This window comes from Talaromyces amestolkiae, assembly GCF_001896365.1.
Source record: "Talaromyces amestolkiae strain CIB chromosome Unknown scaffold6.1, whole genome shotgun sequence".
Lineage (NCBI taxonomy): Eukaryota > Fungi > Ascomycota > Eurotiomycetes > Eurotiales > Trichocomaceae > Talaromyces > Talaromyces amestolkiae.
In genome coordinates, this window is record NW_024468042.1 from 204401 (window position 1) to 220839 (window position 16439).

Sequence of the window (16439 nt, forward strand, 5' to 3'; positions counted from 1 at the left end):
TACGAGACAGGCTCAAGTATATTCTTTGGCCACGCATCATACCTGATCATTGACAAGTTGACGAGTGTAGTAGAAAGTTTTGAGAACGATGTAGTTTTAGTGGAAAGGAGAAAAATTGACTCGACGCAAGTAACCGTTCGTCAAGCAGAACCTTCACAAAAGTAGAAGCGCGCAAACCTAAAGCAATGAAAGGTAGATATGAAGCTAGTTATGCTGCTTACTTTCTACAAAAGCATGATTGTTCCCGCCCAGAACCTCCACGTCAGCCTTGTCATTTCCTTCGCGCTTCAGCCTTGTCGAGGTTCATCTTAAAACGTCCCATCATAACATATCAGGTGAGTTATTTGTTGACACCCTTCAATCAGGCAGTCTCAAAGGACATCTTGAAACCATGGAAAAGCTACTGCACAGAGGAGCTAGAGTCAAAGATCATGTACGACGTTATCGAACATACGAAAATATGGTTCTGGATGAGTGGCTATACTGTGTAGTGGACATCAATTATAAGGGCGTCTTCTCGGGCATTTGTGTCTTGTGCGAACAACTTGTATCAAAATGTGGTCAAAGAATCGCCAAGGCCTGAGGGTGTTAGTCAATACCATTCGATAGAATTGATTTTAGACACGTCAAATTCTCGGCATTCTTGCAGTACGTACAGAAAGGTCACTTGGTTTTATGGTCATCGGTTTGCTGCATGAGTGGCGTAAAATACACACCAGTGAGTGGCCTAAGAATGGTTTGCCAACTCATTCATACAGCTTACACCCTCATGAAGTTATCTAAAACAACCTGGAGGTTTTCGCCCTTGAACTCTTTATCTGCTATATAGCCAGTGCCAGCCGCTATTCCTCGACTCTGTATCATCGAGAGAGCTCGGACCCCTCACGATATGTAAAACGAAATCAGGGAATGGGAGTCTGAATATGGCTGATTACAAAAAGTGACTTTTTCCGAAGACATTGTAATGAGCTTGTTGCTGACCCTACAAATCAAGGATTATTCGATCATCACAATTTATTTTCTTGGTTGGCAACGAGAAAACTCGTTTGTCAATTCATGCCGGTATTGTGCAAGCGATCTCAGATCCTCTCCGTGCTCTTATCGATAATGGTCATTTGACAGAGTCTATTACTGGTTGTGTAACTCTGGACGACGTTGAAGAGGAGACATTCATAGGATTCTGTGAATACGCGTATACCGGTGCATATGTGACTCCAGAGCTCAGCTTCGGCCAAGACCAAGAAATTACGTCAGATTCTGGCTGGTTCAAGTCTGCTAAGGAGTCAAATGGCGTACCAGTGAAACAAAGTGAAGAGCCGGCTGTTGAAGATGCAGAGCTAGATCGCACTTCTGACCACCTGGACGGCTGGGGTTTGAGCAACGCAAAAAAATTAAAGAGACCCCGAAAGAAGAAATCGGCTTTTTATTATGATGGAATCGAGGGAGAACAGCCTGAAGAACCTCCAGGCGAAATCACAATCATTTATCCATATGAAGAACTCTGGAAAAGGTTTCGACTCCGTAAATTTGACAGCGGACCAGCATCGTTCTCACCAAATCCCAATATCCTCTTTCACGCTAAGTTATGGGTTTTTGCAACCAAGTACCTCATTGAGCCGTTACGTCAGCAGTGCTTAAGATCTCTTCACAGAGATCTTAGTAGTTTCTCCCTGAATCGGAAGAATCGATCGTTGATTTTTGACCTTCTCGACCTCACATACGCGCACACGGGACGACTTGAAGTTGACGGACGATCCGCACTTCGCGATCTAGTCATCCATTATGTCGCCTGTGAAATACGAACGCTAGCCGACGATGAAAAGCTCACAGAGCTTCTGGACTCTGATGCGGAGATTGGCTCAGACCTTGTCATGAAATTAGTCACTTAGACTGACCTAATTGCATGCTACTTAGGCTCCTATTGACCTACGATCAATTCTTTTATCAGTTACATTGACCCTATAATACGATCAGAAATGACGTGCAGCAGTATAGAATGAAATTCATAGGGTGAAATATATCTGACATTCTGTGGATTACTACTCTACGCATCTTGCCTTGGAGTGAAATTCGAGCCTTATAACAGAGTCACGAGTGGCCATGTACAAACTATTCTTGTTGCACATAGTATGAGAAGCTTCGGTATTAAGAGATTCCACGTCTATAACACATCTTGAATGACACTTTCCTTCAGATTTTTTGGCCACCTCGGCTGTCAGCCATTCAATAGTGTAAAGTAGGCCATTTGCGGGAGCATCCACTGATCGTGATCGCCCATCGCATTCGATCTGCACTTCTAGTGATCCCGCAGTATATAAAGGGGAAACGCTCTTCATCTGCTTCGTCAACGAGGTACCTGGACAGAGCAGATCAACAGGTAAGTCATCCGAATCAGACGATACGTTCACACTTGAATTATCTGATCCCGTAATAACTTCGGTTACAGGAATATCCTCGATAGAAACCGCACTATCGATATCCAGCCCATGACCTTGGTTTTCATGCATTTGACTCCTAGCAGATGATGAATGACTATCTTCCGAACGCATGGATAATGGACTCAAGCCAGGTACAACGCTTTCTAGCGTTGAATCCGATATGGGCAGCGTCAACAGCGTGCTTTCTTGTGGAAACGGAAATATGATTCGCTTTTGCCTTGACAACATGGTACTCAAACTATCCTTGATTACAGCATCAAGGTAGCAATTTAACCGTCTTTCTAGATTGCTCAGATGCGGAATGGACGGGAGCCTCCAGCCAGGATATATTCTGCCATGACTTCGGGGCGCGTGCGCTATACCATGCATCGAAAGAAACGCATTACACAGATAACAGGCATCCTTGCTGGAAGCAATCACTCGAGGAAACTTCAGCAGGCGCTGAAGTTCACAATGGAAAATAAGCTGGACCTCCGCGTGAATCTTCGCTTGCTGTAATGTGTCCTTTGTTTGTTGTGAAAATCGACGAGCTGCCTCTGTTTGTGTTATTTGCAATGAATGCCAAATTTGACTGAGGTTGTTCGCTTTCATATTCGGTGCTATCCGCAAAATGGTGGATAGAAGTTGAGGTTCGTGCTTGTCGAATGAGAAACGTTGAAATGCGTCTTGCGGAAGGATGACAGTCTCAACTCTCGCTCGTCTGACAATAGGGAATTTTTTAGCAGTGCGAACCAGAAATCTGGTCGCCTCTCGATATCTTGCACATTTACTAATCATGTTCATCAGACTTCTTCTTGCTGATGGGTCCATATCCTTATTTGTGATCAGACGGAGTGTCTCGTGGAAGGTCTGCTGCTGGTATAATCGATGTATACCTTCAAGAAGGCTTTCTAGTCGTGCCGTAGTCTGGTGGCTGCACCAGGAATTTATAAGCTTCATCAATTCCTTCGCTGCCGTTATAAATGACATGACAACCGTTTTTGTGCGCGTATTTTTGCCATTAACAAGATGTCTGGTGCAGTTGATAGCTTCAGAAAGGTTGTCTTTAACAGACTTCTTAGATCGCTTCCTTCCTGGTATTAAACCTAGTCGGCTCAAGATGCGAGATGTGCACATAGACACTATCGTGGTAAAAACCTCATTTTCTGTGCTGGAAGCATCACGTTCGCCTTTTCCTGTTAGCAGGGAGACATTATTCACATGAGAATGTGTTTCTTAACTTACCATCAAGTCTTCCTGCAAGGATACTAAATATCTTATCGAAACCTTGTTTCAAATCACGGAGAATATCGGTGCCATCGTTGAACCCAACTCTGTTGACAGCGAGAAGAATCATACAGTTTGAATCAAGTTCCTCCACAATACAAACCGCAGGTATATGATCAGTGTCATCTCGTATGCTCGAAATGAAAGCTAGCGTACCAACCAAGCCGCGTTCCTTATCCAGGGGCAATGCATATGTATAGCTCTGAGAAATAGATAGACAGCTGGAAGGATTTCTTTTCGGCCGTACTGGCACAGAATGCAAAAGAAACAACAAGGAAATGTTTTCAGCACCATTAATTTGAAGGGTCTCTCTTTCGGTCATTGTTGTTTTCACGCGGGATATGGTGGAACAGACTAGCCGTTATCCACAAGGAAGGGCTAGGTTTGTACATTTTCAAAAAGAAAGAACACAATCGAGAAACAAGTAGTGTAGACCAAAGATGGGAGCAGTTGGTTGCTCACGATTAGTCTGGTAAGCTCCCAGATAGGAGCACTTCGGAATCGGAAGGTTACACAAGCATTTCAATCAGGACGTAACCCCTCATTGTTCAAAGGACGACTCCAATCACTTGCCACATCATAAATATACATGCATTAGCCTTGGCCATTTCCTGATGCTCAGCCAATCCGTAATAGCCGGTCAGATGAGCTGTCATCAATATCTCCATATATTCGATATATTGATAGCTGATTCCTAGGACCAATTGATGGGTGAACGTAGGGCATATATACCCAAAGGTTCGGTCCCGAATAGGTAGAGTACCTGATAACAACATTCCCTTGATGTAAGAGTGTGAGATCATAGTTCCAACATATTGTGTAGAGATGTCAGAGGTGAAATACCGCTTTACTAAAAAGGAGATACCCTTAATGGGGCGATATTGTAAACGGACTGTATGACTGCTTGTGACGCTATGTATCACTTGCGGTCTTTGAATCAGGTAAAGTTGCTTAAGAGGCTAATGAGGCTGATGATAGTTCATTACTTTTTCTTAGATAGAAGACTCCCGTCGTTGAAACATAGGTGTGGAGCGGCATCACGAAACTAAATACATATTGAAACTTAAGTCCTAGTCACAGGCCATGGCCTCATCTTCCAATATCCACTAAGCACAAACCCAGCCCACGAATAGAGCCCCTCTGCACCATATTTCTCACGAAGAGCCATCACAACACTTTGCTGCAACCCAGCTAAATCAATCCAATTATCCAGAGCGCCAGAAGTGTCAATGTGTGCATCCTCATCACCGGTAGAGCCATTACCCGTAGTTCCAAGCCTCTGCTGGTGCTGCTCCTCAGCTAACTTCCTCAATCCTGAAAAGAATCTCTTCCCGAACTCCGCCGCATACTCGTCCTTGATTGCCCAAGTCGCACTGACGACTGAACCAGCACCAGCCACCATCCACGCCGGCACGAGTCCTGTTACCTCGTCTGTTGTAACGGCATAGCCTTCCCTGTTGGTCCCAGCATCAAAGCGTCCGCTTGCACATGCGACCAAGCTAATATGTGCTCCTCTCATAGTGTTGATATCGAAGATTTCTCGAGCAGTCAGGAGAGCGGCAGAGCCATCTTCATTTCTATCGTTGAATTTCAATGCTTGGTTCAGGGGCTTGATAGTGAACTCGTTGTTCAGACGACGTTTGAAGGTGGAGTGCAGGTGGACGTGCACGATCTCTGCTTGGCCTACATGCAAGCGGAAGTTGACGAGAGTAGCTTCTGGGCCGGCGAATACGGTGTCTGGACATTGCAATGATTTGGTTCCAATCTCGGTGACGGACCCACTTCCATGGTGATGTTCCTGATCTTCTACTCCACCTATAGACAGTGCAATTCGCGACGCGGTGTTAGATGCGTTTATTCGGGTTCGGAATGAGTTGTGGAGCACGGAGAGGGATGGACAATAGACAACGGGATGATGTGCTATGATCGGAGTCCCATCATAGCTCTTGTCGGTATTGTCATGGTAATTAACTGCGTGGAACGGAAAGTGGTACAGGCCTTCAGTCTGACAGATAACAAGTGTGTCGCCCTGCTCCACGATTTTCTGTTGAAAAAGTGGAAGTATCAGTGACTGACATAAGTCGAGGTTTTCTCTGCGACCTTGATTTGTGTTAGGTTTCATGCCTGTAAGAAATCCCTGCACAGCATCCCCCACAATCCTCGAGTCGATTTGAAGGTCTACCAAACGGTAGACCCCATTTCGTACTGTCAGCATGTGTACTCGCATATCTCTTTCAAGTAAATGAGTGACACGGAACCAATCTATAAAAACCACCTTGCTATTACGACTCCCACATAGCGTTTGCAAGTCATCCTCGGAAAGAGGGTTGCCTTCTCGAATATCCAGATACTTCTTGAGCAGCGTATCTTGCCTCATCTCTTCTTTCAAGTGTCGAAGTTGAAAATTCAGGTCGAAAATACTTGAATCTGAAGCTACGTCCAGGTCTTGAAGCAGCCTCTCTTCGTTATTGATTGCCATGCAGATTTCTAGAATCCTGAGGATGCCTTTTTTGCTAATGGATCTCGCTCGCATCGACTTCAGTAGCGTCTTCAAATCTGCCTTTCCATCCTCCTCAGGCGTGAGTCTGTCTTCCGAGTTGTCTATTTCGTGAAGCATTCTCTGTAACTTGGCCTGGATCGCTACCCATGGTTTTTGCTTCCGCACAGGGTCATCAAGGTTTAGTTCGGCAAATGCTTCATGTGCAGTACTTCCACTTCCTCCTAAAGGACTCTCGATGGTTTTGAGGTATTCACGTATGTAGCCAAGGTGTTGAAATCCTGCAAGTGCTTCCGAATCACATCGCAAATGCTCTAATTTCTCCACCATATCGGATCGAGCTTCCGGTTTCGTATCTTGGATTGCGTTCGTCAGTTTTACTTGCTCACGATGATTCCCATGAAGTAACTCATTCTGCATATCGTGCAGCATGCTCTCCGGTGGAACTGAATCAAGTCTCATGTGTTGAGCAAGAGTCCGTGCCTTTGTTCGTTGAACCCAATGCCAAAGCCTACGAACATAATGCTCACGCTGCTCTTTTTCAAATCCTGCCATGCCTTCTGTCCGGTTTTTGGCATTTAAATTTATGGCAGTTATAGCACAATGCAAGATGCGAATTGCTGTAGAGCCAATGTTCCACACAAGACTCTTTTGCCCGATTGTCGATTTCAGTTCATGTGTAAAAAGTGCGTGTCCAGTCCCAATATTAGATATGGCAATACCGAAGATAGACTCGGTCTCTTCTAGCATGCTAACAGATCTATCCACGACCTGAAACAAGTCCTGTCCGTGCAGGTTTCCAAGTTCAATCCTTATCCCTGAAATTGTGGTCATCATGTGAATTTCGGTGGCCCAAAGTGAAACGTCTTCCATGGCACGCCAATGAGCCTCTTGCGTCCGCGAAACATCTTCTGCAAGGTCCAGGAAACCAATGCGTTCATTAAGCTCCCGACATCTGGTAGAGCTCAAGAACATGACTAACAGAATCTGTGGAAGCATAGATCTCAGTATTTGGGTTTGTCGACTATAATGCTCATAAGCCAGGGTGTCTTGTGCTTCCTGAAGACCGAGTCTATCTTCTAGTGCATTCTTGAACTCCCAGATATCTTGGAAAGACTTTTCTTCCTCGTCAAGTTCACTCAAAGATCGGTTGGATGCTTCTTTGAACGATCTGACATGAGCCTGGATGTATGCTTGGAAATGTGCGTTCCAAGCTTCATATCTCTGGTTATGTAACGCGATCCACAGGCAGATAAATGTGACATTATGTCCACAGTCTTCTAGTAAATACCGTCGCAGTACTGGAGACCGTCTTCTCCATTCAGATCCTGGTACTGGTTTCTCGATGCTACCAACCAAATCGGTGAGCAGTTCCTCGTCTGATTTATTTTCAACTTCCTGAGTGCCAAAGAGCAGTGATAACTGTTGTGAGTCAAAATCTCCTCTGGAGACGATGTCCTTGATAACTCTTCCAGCAGACTCCCTCTCTGACCACATGAACCAATCCTGAAGAGCCAGAACGTCGTTGGCATTACGTTCCTCGTTTATGAGGCTTTGGTCAATGAAATCCATGTCGCTCGGCCTAACTTGAGGCTCTCGCTGAAAATCTCCTGGTTGAGAAGAAAATCCTAACTTAAGTGTCTCTAACTTCTCCATAACTTCGTTCAAATCGTCCTGCGAGTCCGGTCTCTTGATTTTATCATAGACTTGGTATTTGAAACGGAGTAATGAATATCTTATTCTTGGAAGGCCATCTTCATAGTCCTCATGTAAGGTTGGATATCTTTCTAAAAAGGATTCCAAAAGTCTGAAAGACTGTGTCATAGTGTTCAGATTGCGAACAGATGAATATAGAAAGTCCGACAAATTATTAGCAGCGTCATCTATCCGATTGCTCGCTTCCAAGAATTGTTGACTGCGATGATATATATGCGATTTCTGTATTTTGAGTACGAATGGCTGACTGGCATAGACTTTATCTGCAATGGACATGGCCAAATCAAAGCACGAAGGGGTCGACACATGTATGGAGATTGCCATTCGTTTCGCGAGTTTTAGCGCTTGGCTGAACAATTCTTGAGATCCACCGGCAGTAATGGTTTTCAATTTGAGACGGTAGAACTCGATGGTATAACTCCATGCAGTCTCTGCCCACAAGTATTTTTGCTGGCCATGTTCCTGAAGAAGCGACGATAGGGTTTCCCACTCAGAAATCAGTGTCTGGGACCAAGATTCGGCTAGAGCATCATTCTCAACAGACATACAGAGTGTCACCATTTCGAGTTTAAGCTCTAAAAGAAGCACGCGCCAGAGAATGCCATCATCTTGTCCCTCCACGGCGACGAGCTTGGCAGATATTAGGTTGATGAGATCAGTTGCCAACTGGTAACGTCCTTGCAAAGAGAGGGGTATACGTTCCACTGTACTGAGTTTAATGGCCTCATTGATGCGATTCTGCATTGTAAGGCACGTTCGGAGCTCGGTCAGACCCTCCCAGGGAACTGTATTTTCTGATGTTGATGTGGAGGATACGGTGGACAATGTTGGCAAACTTTTCATTTCAGGGGTGACTTTATTCGTGTTAACGGAGACGAAACTGCAAGCCAAAGCATATTTCCTAATACATTCGACCTGTCATAAGATTTTAATTACAGTGACATCGTGAAGGTAAAGTTACCAAGAGAGGGAATTCATACTTGAATGTCCGTATAGTCTTCCAAAGCAACGGGGCGAAGCCAGTCACCAAGGGTATTGATTTCATCGATAGCAGGTTTCCAAACCGCTTTAGTCTTGATCTTGCACGTAGCTGCAAATATTCTCATGAGTCTCGTCTCCGGCGCCTCATAATCTCTATGAGCTTGTATCGCTGATTCTAGGATCTCGCATGCGTTCCTAAATCGAAACTGTGGAAGGAATATCTCTGCATAATGGATTGCTACAACAGACAAATTGTGATAATCACGCAACTTTTGCTCAAAGATACCTTCTGCACGCGCATAAAGCCCCATTCGCGTTAGGAGAATAGCATTTTCCAGAATAGGAATCACCGACGAATCAGGAAGTGATCCGTAGAGCGACGCGAGGCTCCCAATGTATGGCATGCTGAAGCTTTTAGTATTTCGTAAAGGGGATGTTTGTTGGACTGGGTGTGTTGTTCAAAGTGCTATTTAGAGGGTATTACATAGAATAGAGAGTATATGTGGAAATACATGGAGATTCAGCGTGGATTTCTTTTCACCTCCTTCCAAGTCTGCAGCCGTGTGGGCTAGGGCAGAGAGCTGATAGCGGTCTCCAAGTGTGTGACACATGCAMAAGCCGGTAACGTGGCACGAATAAGCGCCAATTGGAAGCGAGCCAAAACCCAGCCACATTGTCCAGCTGAAAACTGCATTGCTTTTTCTATCTCGCTGTGGAACATAAAGGTATGGGTGTCTGTCCAGCTGAACCGAACCTTTTCACTGCATGCATCCCTTTCTGTTTCTGTTGAACTACAGTTTATCAACAATGGACGGCGCAAACTTCTCAATCAACTCCTATGAATCATCAACCGAGACTTCAGACGCTGAATTTGAAAAAATCGACTTCATTACGGACACTGTACTGGACTGCGATCTTGAAATCAACGAAGATGCACTTGCAGAGCTAGCGGACGACGACGATGCTACTGCTGATCCATCGACACCATGCCCAGAAACTGGAGAGGCGTACGGACAGATGATCTCTCACACTCGCGTTATTGCAGCCTTCGCGCGCCCAATTACGTTCGCTAAGTTCCGCGGCGCTCCTGCTTGTCTGATGACTTTTGTCGTTGACTTCTACAAGGGGTCTCGGAAGAGCTGGGCAAAGGTTGCTCGGTTCAAAGAAGCAACAATTACGCTGGAATTGCGAGGGTTAGATCCGGTACAGGCACCTGAGCTTGTCATGTTCTGCCCGAAAGAATATGACGGCCCTAAGACAGAGGTGGCTGTCTCGAAGGAAGCTTCATGGTCTCTCAACTTAAATGCCCCATACGCAGCTGACGCGGCCAGCCTACAAACTGGAAGCTCAAAATCGGAATCATATATAGACAGTCACTACGTACACGTGACTGGTACTAGCAAGATAGCAAGCGGCTGGAAGCACACAATCGTTGAGTGGGATATAGAAGAAAATCGTACTCTGAAGAAGGGGATCCCGAGATATATGAAGTTTATCATGGTGGTACTGAACCCGGGTTCAAAGCCATTCCATGTCGACTTGGAGCTAGCGGCCAAATTGGGATTCGGACTGAAGAGAAACGTGAGTTTCGGCCTCAGAAATAAAAATAAGACCTTGTCCGTTACGATCCATCCAGGGATCTTGATGAAAGGGGTAACAAATGCGGAACAGTTGACGTATGCAAATCTCGATCGCTGTATCATTTCTGAGGAGGACTTGGCCGGCTCCAGTTTAGAGAGCTACACAAACCTTCAGCCATGTAAAACGGGTTATGTAACCCTAGTATGAATAAATTAGGACAAATCTTAACTAAACGCTTCGCTATCACATATTGATGGCGTATAGATCATAAGACCCCGGAACGGATATATATGCGTATGGAATATGAAACCTCACCCCGAGAACAGTTCCCTAGAAAGACAAACTAGAAAGAGAGAGTAAGAATGTTGAGAACGCTCCATCAAGAATCCATCATAACCTACAGGGAAAGGAACAACTGAATCTCCATTATTGCTCATGATCCTCGACATCCAGATCCTCCTCAGGACCCTTTGCAGATGAACCGATATGTGCTAAATTCTACCTATAGTCTTAAGATGGATGGGCTGGTCTTTTCCGTGCCTAGCGGTGCCCAAAATTCTATACAGTGTATGCAACAACCCCCCGTGTCTTGGGCATTTCCCCTCTGCTTCCGTGCTATGAGGGAAAGATAATTGCCAGGAACTTCGAGGAGTAAGTGTCAGCATTTAGAGTATTTCTATGGAGATATTGGCATTAGGACTCTACATTTTGTATTACAGCGGCGCGAGGACTACTAGAATTAGCAGAGACTGATCGAGACATAGTTGCTGAATGAGTTCCTTATCCGAGTTCTTGCTCCTTGTGGACAAGAGCTCTGCATATAATCTGCTTAACCTAACGACAGGGTTTGTCGAATACGTACGTTATATTAGCCCACACGGCGACAATGGCCAAGGCCAGCTTCATCGACGACTTGATAAAACTGAAAGTTACTGAGCCACCCCTCGGAGAATAACCCAATAGTAGTGACATTTAAGGGAACTGGACTCACCAGGTCAACTCAAAACAGATTGAAGTACAAACAAAGCCAAGTTCAAAATGATTTCATACGAGTCAGTCAAATAACCACCAGCTAAGAATAGCCTATACAAATTTTCTATTATGCTAGATAAATGCTGAATTGAACTCTTACCATATTCATAAAAGCATTGGAAACTCTGGCTAGAAGGGGCATATATTCAATACTCCGAAGAAAGATGATTCAGGCTCCAGGTTAGATTATTCTTGGCCCGTATGTCTAGTCAGAGCCTAGAAGGCTTATAGATACATGAGGCATGAAGGTAAATACTATCCCACGATAACCTGACTGACTTTGTATTCAACCATGGTCTTCTCTCCTACCTTAATAATGAAATGGCCCTGGCCGACAAATACTCCGTTTTCGAGGTCCTTGTATCTCTCATCTCCAGTCTATGCGATGATAAGCTTGGTGAATAATCACAATATTTGCGGCACAAACATACCTCAAAGTTAAATGACGTGACTAGCAAGCCGTGACTCTGTGCATTAGTACTCGTGTAAACTCATCTTATGTAGACCTTGAGGAGCGACACGTACAGCTATCCCCAAACGGCGTTTCTACGTCACCAGCGTGACCCGACATGGCTTTCATAGTACTCTCAGTCAAGTTCACAGTTCCTTGGAAGTGCAGATAAATCAACTAAATCAGTGTCAGCTGAGATACCCGAGTACTCTTTTTCGGAGACTCCTCACCGCTTCATCATTTGTTTTTATCACGCTGTGGGCATTCAACCGCGTTCGTTTTCCATCGGGGTCGCTACGAACATAGTCATTTCCGGTGCCTTCGAATTTAGCATTCAAAGACGGTGTAAAGCCGGGCTCTGAGACGACGGTTCCTCCCGCTATTGGCTGTGGTCGTTAATGGACATGTGTTACTCTTGAGCCAGGATCTATTCAGGACTTACGACAACGAGGAGAGGTGTCTTGCGGTGGTGACTTCCTATATGTATGGCATATGCATTAAAACGCTGTATGTCCTCTCCGTATTCGCAGTCTCCCATGGCACGGATTGGAATCTGGGAGCATACCAACAGATAATGGCGCATCAGCCGAGATCTGGATGAGTATGTCAGCAACGTATTCCACGACAGACACGTCGAGCATCAACTGATGAAAAGACATTGCACCGTGGAAGGTCGACTTACCCGCACGGTAAACGCTGGTTTGAGCGCTGGGAAACCGGCCATAATGATCAAGAAGCGGATATCAAAAAACTGAATCTCAGCTTCACCTGTGCTAATTCTCGTTGCTAAGGTGGTAAGCGTTCAATGAAACTGGCGTGATCCTGTTCGGTTCTTGTTGGAGAGAGTTGGGTGTGACGGAGGAGGAAGCTGACGAGACTTATGAGAGTGGGAGTTGACGTTTCGCTCACAATTTGACGAATCCTGATCACAGCCACGTTAACCGTGGGATAAAAATACAATTTGGGTGTACTCCATGACCGGTAATCTAGGTTGTACTATGTATTTTTCAAAGCTCGATCAGAGTAATCCGTGACGGACTACATAGTACACAGTTAATTCAGTGGGGAATAGCTAGATCAGAAATAATCTCCACCAAAAGACTACGCTAATGCACGCGACTGACTGTAAATCGGTGGGTCTACGTACTGATATCATTATGGATACTCGCCTCTCGATGCTGATTGGTACCGTTGCCTATATCGACCTTGAAACGACAAAATTCGTATTTCGCTAGAAATACATTTTTCCACATATTGTTGAATTGTCACGAATTAATGTCTATTGGACAGTAAAATTTTATGGTTCTTCTTAACAATGCACCAGTGGCGAGATCGCTTCATCGAAATAATGTCGCTCATACTGTGAGCTTGTATGATCGGAGTTAACGGATCTAAACGAAAGCCTCCGCGAGGGTATGGGTCAACTTCGTCCATATATAATCCATGAGACTGTTGCGGATTGAATCACGCCTGTTGAGTACTTTATATTTTATAGTTGAAATCTTTTCTAAATCATCAGGATGGTGAACACACTCCCTTTCGGCGATACCCATGTTGCAACACCCGGCTTCGGTGCTATGGGTCTAAGCTCTGGCCTAGGAAGTAATCTTAGCTTGGAGGAAGCTGAACCGGTTTTACTGAAGGCCATAGAGCTTGGATGTACCTTCTGGGATACTGCAGTAAGTGAAGCCAATTTCTGTCCATACATTTTCACGACAGGAAGGCTGACTTGTGGGGGGAAAGTCCGCATATCGAGCCGGTGTTAACGAGAAGCTTTTGGGAGACTTCATTCGCAAACACAATGCTCGCGATAAAGTATTCAGTGAGTTTTGGGGTGTTTTGGTTTTCAAAAGGCCTATTTTTACTGATTTTTGCTGCCTGGTAGTTGCCTCAAAATGCGGCTTTGACGTATTTGGTAGTGGTGGCGTCACCAATTCTGCCTCTCACATCAAGGAGTACATTGCAGGCACCATTGATAGGCTCGGCTTTACTCCCGATCTATATTACCTCCATCGAATAGATCCTAGTGAGTTAGTTCAATACAGTGGCCATGTAAAGTTACTAATATCTTATGTATAGGTACTCCTTTGGAAGAATCCATACCGACTCTCGATGAGCTCCGAAAGACGGGTAAAACCAAGTACATTGGTCTTTCGGAATGCTCTGCCAACACCTTACGTAAAGCCAATTCAAGTTAGTTTCTTGTTGCCGTCTTATCTGAGTTGCGAGCTTGTCTAATTTCAATCACAGTTGCCAAGATCGATGCTGTACAGGCGGAGTACTCGGCTTTTGAGACATTGCACGAAACCGATGGCTTGATTGACACAGCTAAAGAGTTAGGAGTAGCCTACGTCGCCTTTAGTCCCTTGGGTCACGGGTGGCTTGTCGATGAATTTCCCTATAAATCTCCCAACGATTTTCCGGCTGATGACTTCCGCCGTCGACGTAAGTGCTTTCCCTATCAAGATCTTACACGGCTGCTAATATGCACTGGTCATTAGTTCCAAAATTCCAAGGTGATAACTTCTACAAAAATTTGGCTATTGTGAAAGAGATAAAAAAGCTCGCTACTCGAAAAGGCTGCAGTACTACTCAGATCGCACTCGCCTGGGTTGCTGCTCAGGGGCTAATTGCTATTCCGGGTACTACCAAAGCAAAGCGACTAGAGGAGAATTGGGCATCAAGGTATATTGATCTGACAGAAGAAGAGAAGCAGGAAATGCGACAGATTATTGATGCTGCCAAGCCTCATGGGAACAGATATTCTCCCGAACAGCAGGCAACAGTCGGACATTGAAATGATATGATAATTCTCGTCTTGATCAGGCAGAAGCGACGATGTTTCTGATCGCACGACGAGGTGAGCGGCGGATCACTCCGATATTCTTCTAGTTACTCAATCTATTTCTTCCATGCTCATCTCTTGTTGACAATCGATACCTATATCGTATTTCTTGCGAGATTTATTAGAGAGGTAATGATAGATCAAAGCATTTCCATATCTTAGCCCCTAAATCTTGGGGCTGTCTAGCCTCAATGTTTCAACTCCCTGCTAGTATACGGTGCATGTCACTTTTGAGGCTTATTTGGGCCTCCTTGTAAATTGGTACATTGAATGCTCCTGCTCAGGATTGTCCCAGGAATATGGCATCGATAACATCTTTCTGTGGCTTGCATCGTCGTTGACGGTCAACAAATTATGCTTGTGTTGTCACTGTACATTAATGTGAGATTCTTTTCCTTGATAGAGCCGATACTGTGACGCGAATAAAAAACTTCGGAAAATTCATTCTGCAATAGTATTGTACATTTTTTGTAAGCCCTCCGTCGAGAGAACGTCCAGACTGAATAGTTCTAGCTAACTGTTTGGCACAAAGTGAGATGTATTACAGGTCCACTCTAACAACAAGACCACCGGTTCCAGTACTGTTAGAATTTGGATCAAGTTCGCCACCGGAAGAAATATATAAGCTGCAATCATCCAACCTAGTTCTTCCAAATGCTACTGCCGAAGCTGATGCCAAGTACGTAGATTCAACGACAACTCGCGCGTCCCTGCGTGGAATATCAATCTCCACCAATTTACTCTGCCCATTCATAGCGACCCATGCTTTCTTTCCATCTTCCGAAATAACGAAATCATCGCCAGCTGTACCGTTGACAATGATTTCGACGGGACCGGTGGGGTGAGCATCTGTCAGAGAGACTGGAATTCTTGCAAAGATGCCCTGGTTTAGGTCGGTAAAATAAAGATAAGAATCATGCATGTGAAGGCCATCAATTGCAATTTGTAGACCAGATGGTCCATTCTCCATAGTCATATCATCCATGACCACTTCGTAGCTGCCGGTATTGACATCGAGCCTTACGACGTCCCCTGAAGTGGAGTCCGCCATGAGCAAAGTCGAAGTATCATTTTTCGCCAGACGGCACATGCCATTGAGTGTTGCTGCGGTGGATACCTGCGCAACGAGTGATGCAGTTGCATGTGTTTTGTCAACAGTCCCAGGCGCACAAGAACGATCGTTGAAGTCTACCTTCCAAACTGCATTTGATCCAGGGGCGGCGGGTAATGTCGTAAGATTCGAGGCGATTACGTAGAAAACGTCCTGTTCCAGCTCTGCAATACCAAGTAGACTAGTAGCATCAGGGATGACCGCCACGACAGCTGGAGCCTTTGCTACGACTGGAGAGACTTGATAAAGGACTGGCGAATTGATAGAAGTGACAAGTAGGTCCCCATCGTAACGAGCCGCAACATTCTCAAAGATGTGCGGGATGGTGGTTTCTTCGATAACGGTTAGGGCATAGGTTGTAGTTTCTGCCAGGGGACGGGCGAGCGATTGTGTCGATTGCAGCAAGAGTGCTAAATCGATAATAAATGCGGAGAAGAGCATGCTGGACTGGTTTTGTTCCTTAAAGCGGTCCTTGAAGCGGTCGAGGGAGAAAGAACAAAAGATACCTCCTACTTCGCGAA

General features: G+C 45.1%; 6 protein-coding genes across 6 annotated transcripts; 3 read left to right on the forward strand and 3 right to left on the reverse strand.

Annotated features, from left to right (window-relative positions):
* Positions 1-769: 769 nt before the first annotated feature.
* BHQ10_003672 (uncharacterized protein) lies at positions 770-1889 on the forward strand (the record flags this gene model as incomplete). Its single annotated transcript, XM_040875954.1, has 2 exons — positions 770-795; positions 995-1889. The coding sequence occupies 2 exons, from the start codon at positions 770-772 to the stop codon at positions 1887-1889; spliced, it is 921 nt and encodes a 306-aa protein (XP_040732176.1).
* A 2878-nt stretch (positions 1890-4767) lies between these two features.
* BHQ10_003673 (uncharacterized protein) lies at positions 4768-9302 on the reverse strand (the record flags this gene model as incomplete). The annotated part of the gene is made up of 2 exons (XM_040875955.1): positions 4768-8832; positions 8898-9302. The coding sequence occupies 2 exons, from the start codon at positions 9300-9302 to the stop codon at positions 4768-4770; spliced, it is 4470 nt and encodes a 1489-aa protein (XP_040732177.1).
* A 403-nt stretch (positions 9303-9705) lies between these two features.
* BHQ10_003674 (uncharacterized protein) lies at positions 9706-10686 on the forward strand (the record flags this gene model as incomplete). The annotated part of the gene is made up of 1 exon (XM_040875956.1): positions 9706-10686. The coding sequence occupies one exon, from the start codon at positions 9706-9708 to the stop codon at positions 10684-10686; it is 981 nt and encodes a 326-aa protein (XP_040732178.1).
* Positions 10687-11766: 1080 nt separating this feature from the next.
* Positions 11767-12686, reverse strand: BHQ10_003675 (uncharacterized protein; the record flags this gene model as incomplete). Its single annotated transcript, XM_040875957.1, has 7 exons — positions 11767-11889; positions 11943-11962; positions 12037-12139; positions 12193-12348; positions 12405-12439; positions 12528-12555; positions 12645-12686. The coding sequence occupies 7 exons, from the start codon at positions 12684-12686 to the stop codon at positions 11767-11769; spliced, it is 507 nt and encodes a 168-aa protein (XP_040732179.1).
* A 796-nt stretch (positions 12687-13482) lies between these two features.
* On the forward strand, positions 13483-14759 carry BHQ10_003676 (uncharacterized protein; the record flags this gene model as incomplete). Its single annotated transcript, XM_040875958.1, has 6 exons — positions 13483-13641; positions 13706-13784; positions 13848-13988; positions 14042-14155; positions 14213-14407; positions 14464-14759. 6 exons carry the CDS (start codon positions 13483-13485, stop codon positions 14757-14759), a joined length of 984 nt encoding a protein of 327 aa, XP_040732180.1.
* A 589-nt stretch (positions 14760-15348) lies between these two features.
* On the reverse strand, positions 15349-16359 carry BHQ10_003677 (uncharacterized protein; the record flags this gene model as incomplete). Its single annotated transcript, XM_040875959.1, has 1 exon — positions 15349-16359. The coding sequence occupies one exon, from the start codon at positions 16357-16359 to the stop codon at positions 15349-15351; it is 1011 nt and encodes a 336-aa protein (XP_040732181.1).
* Positions 16360-16439: the final 80 nt, after the last annotated feature.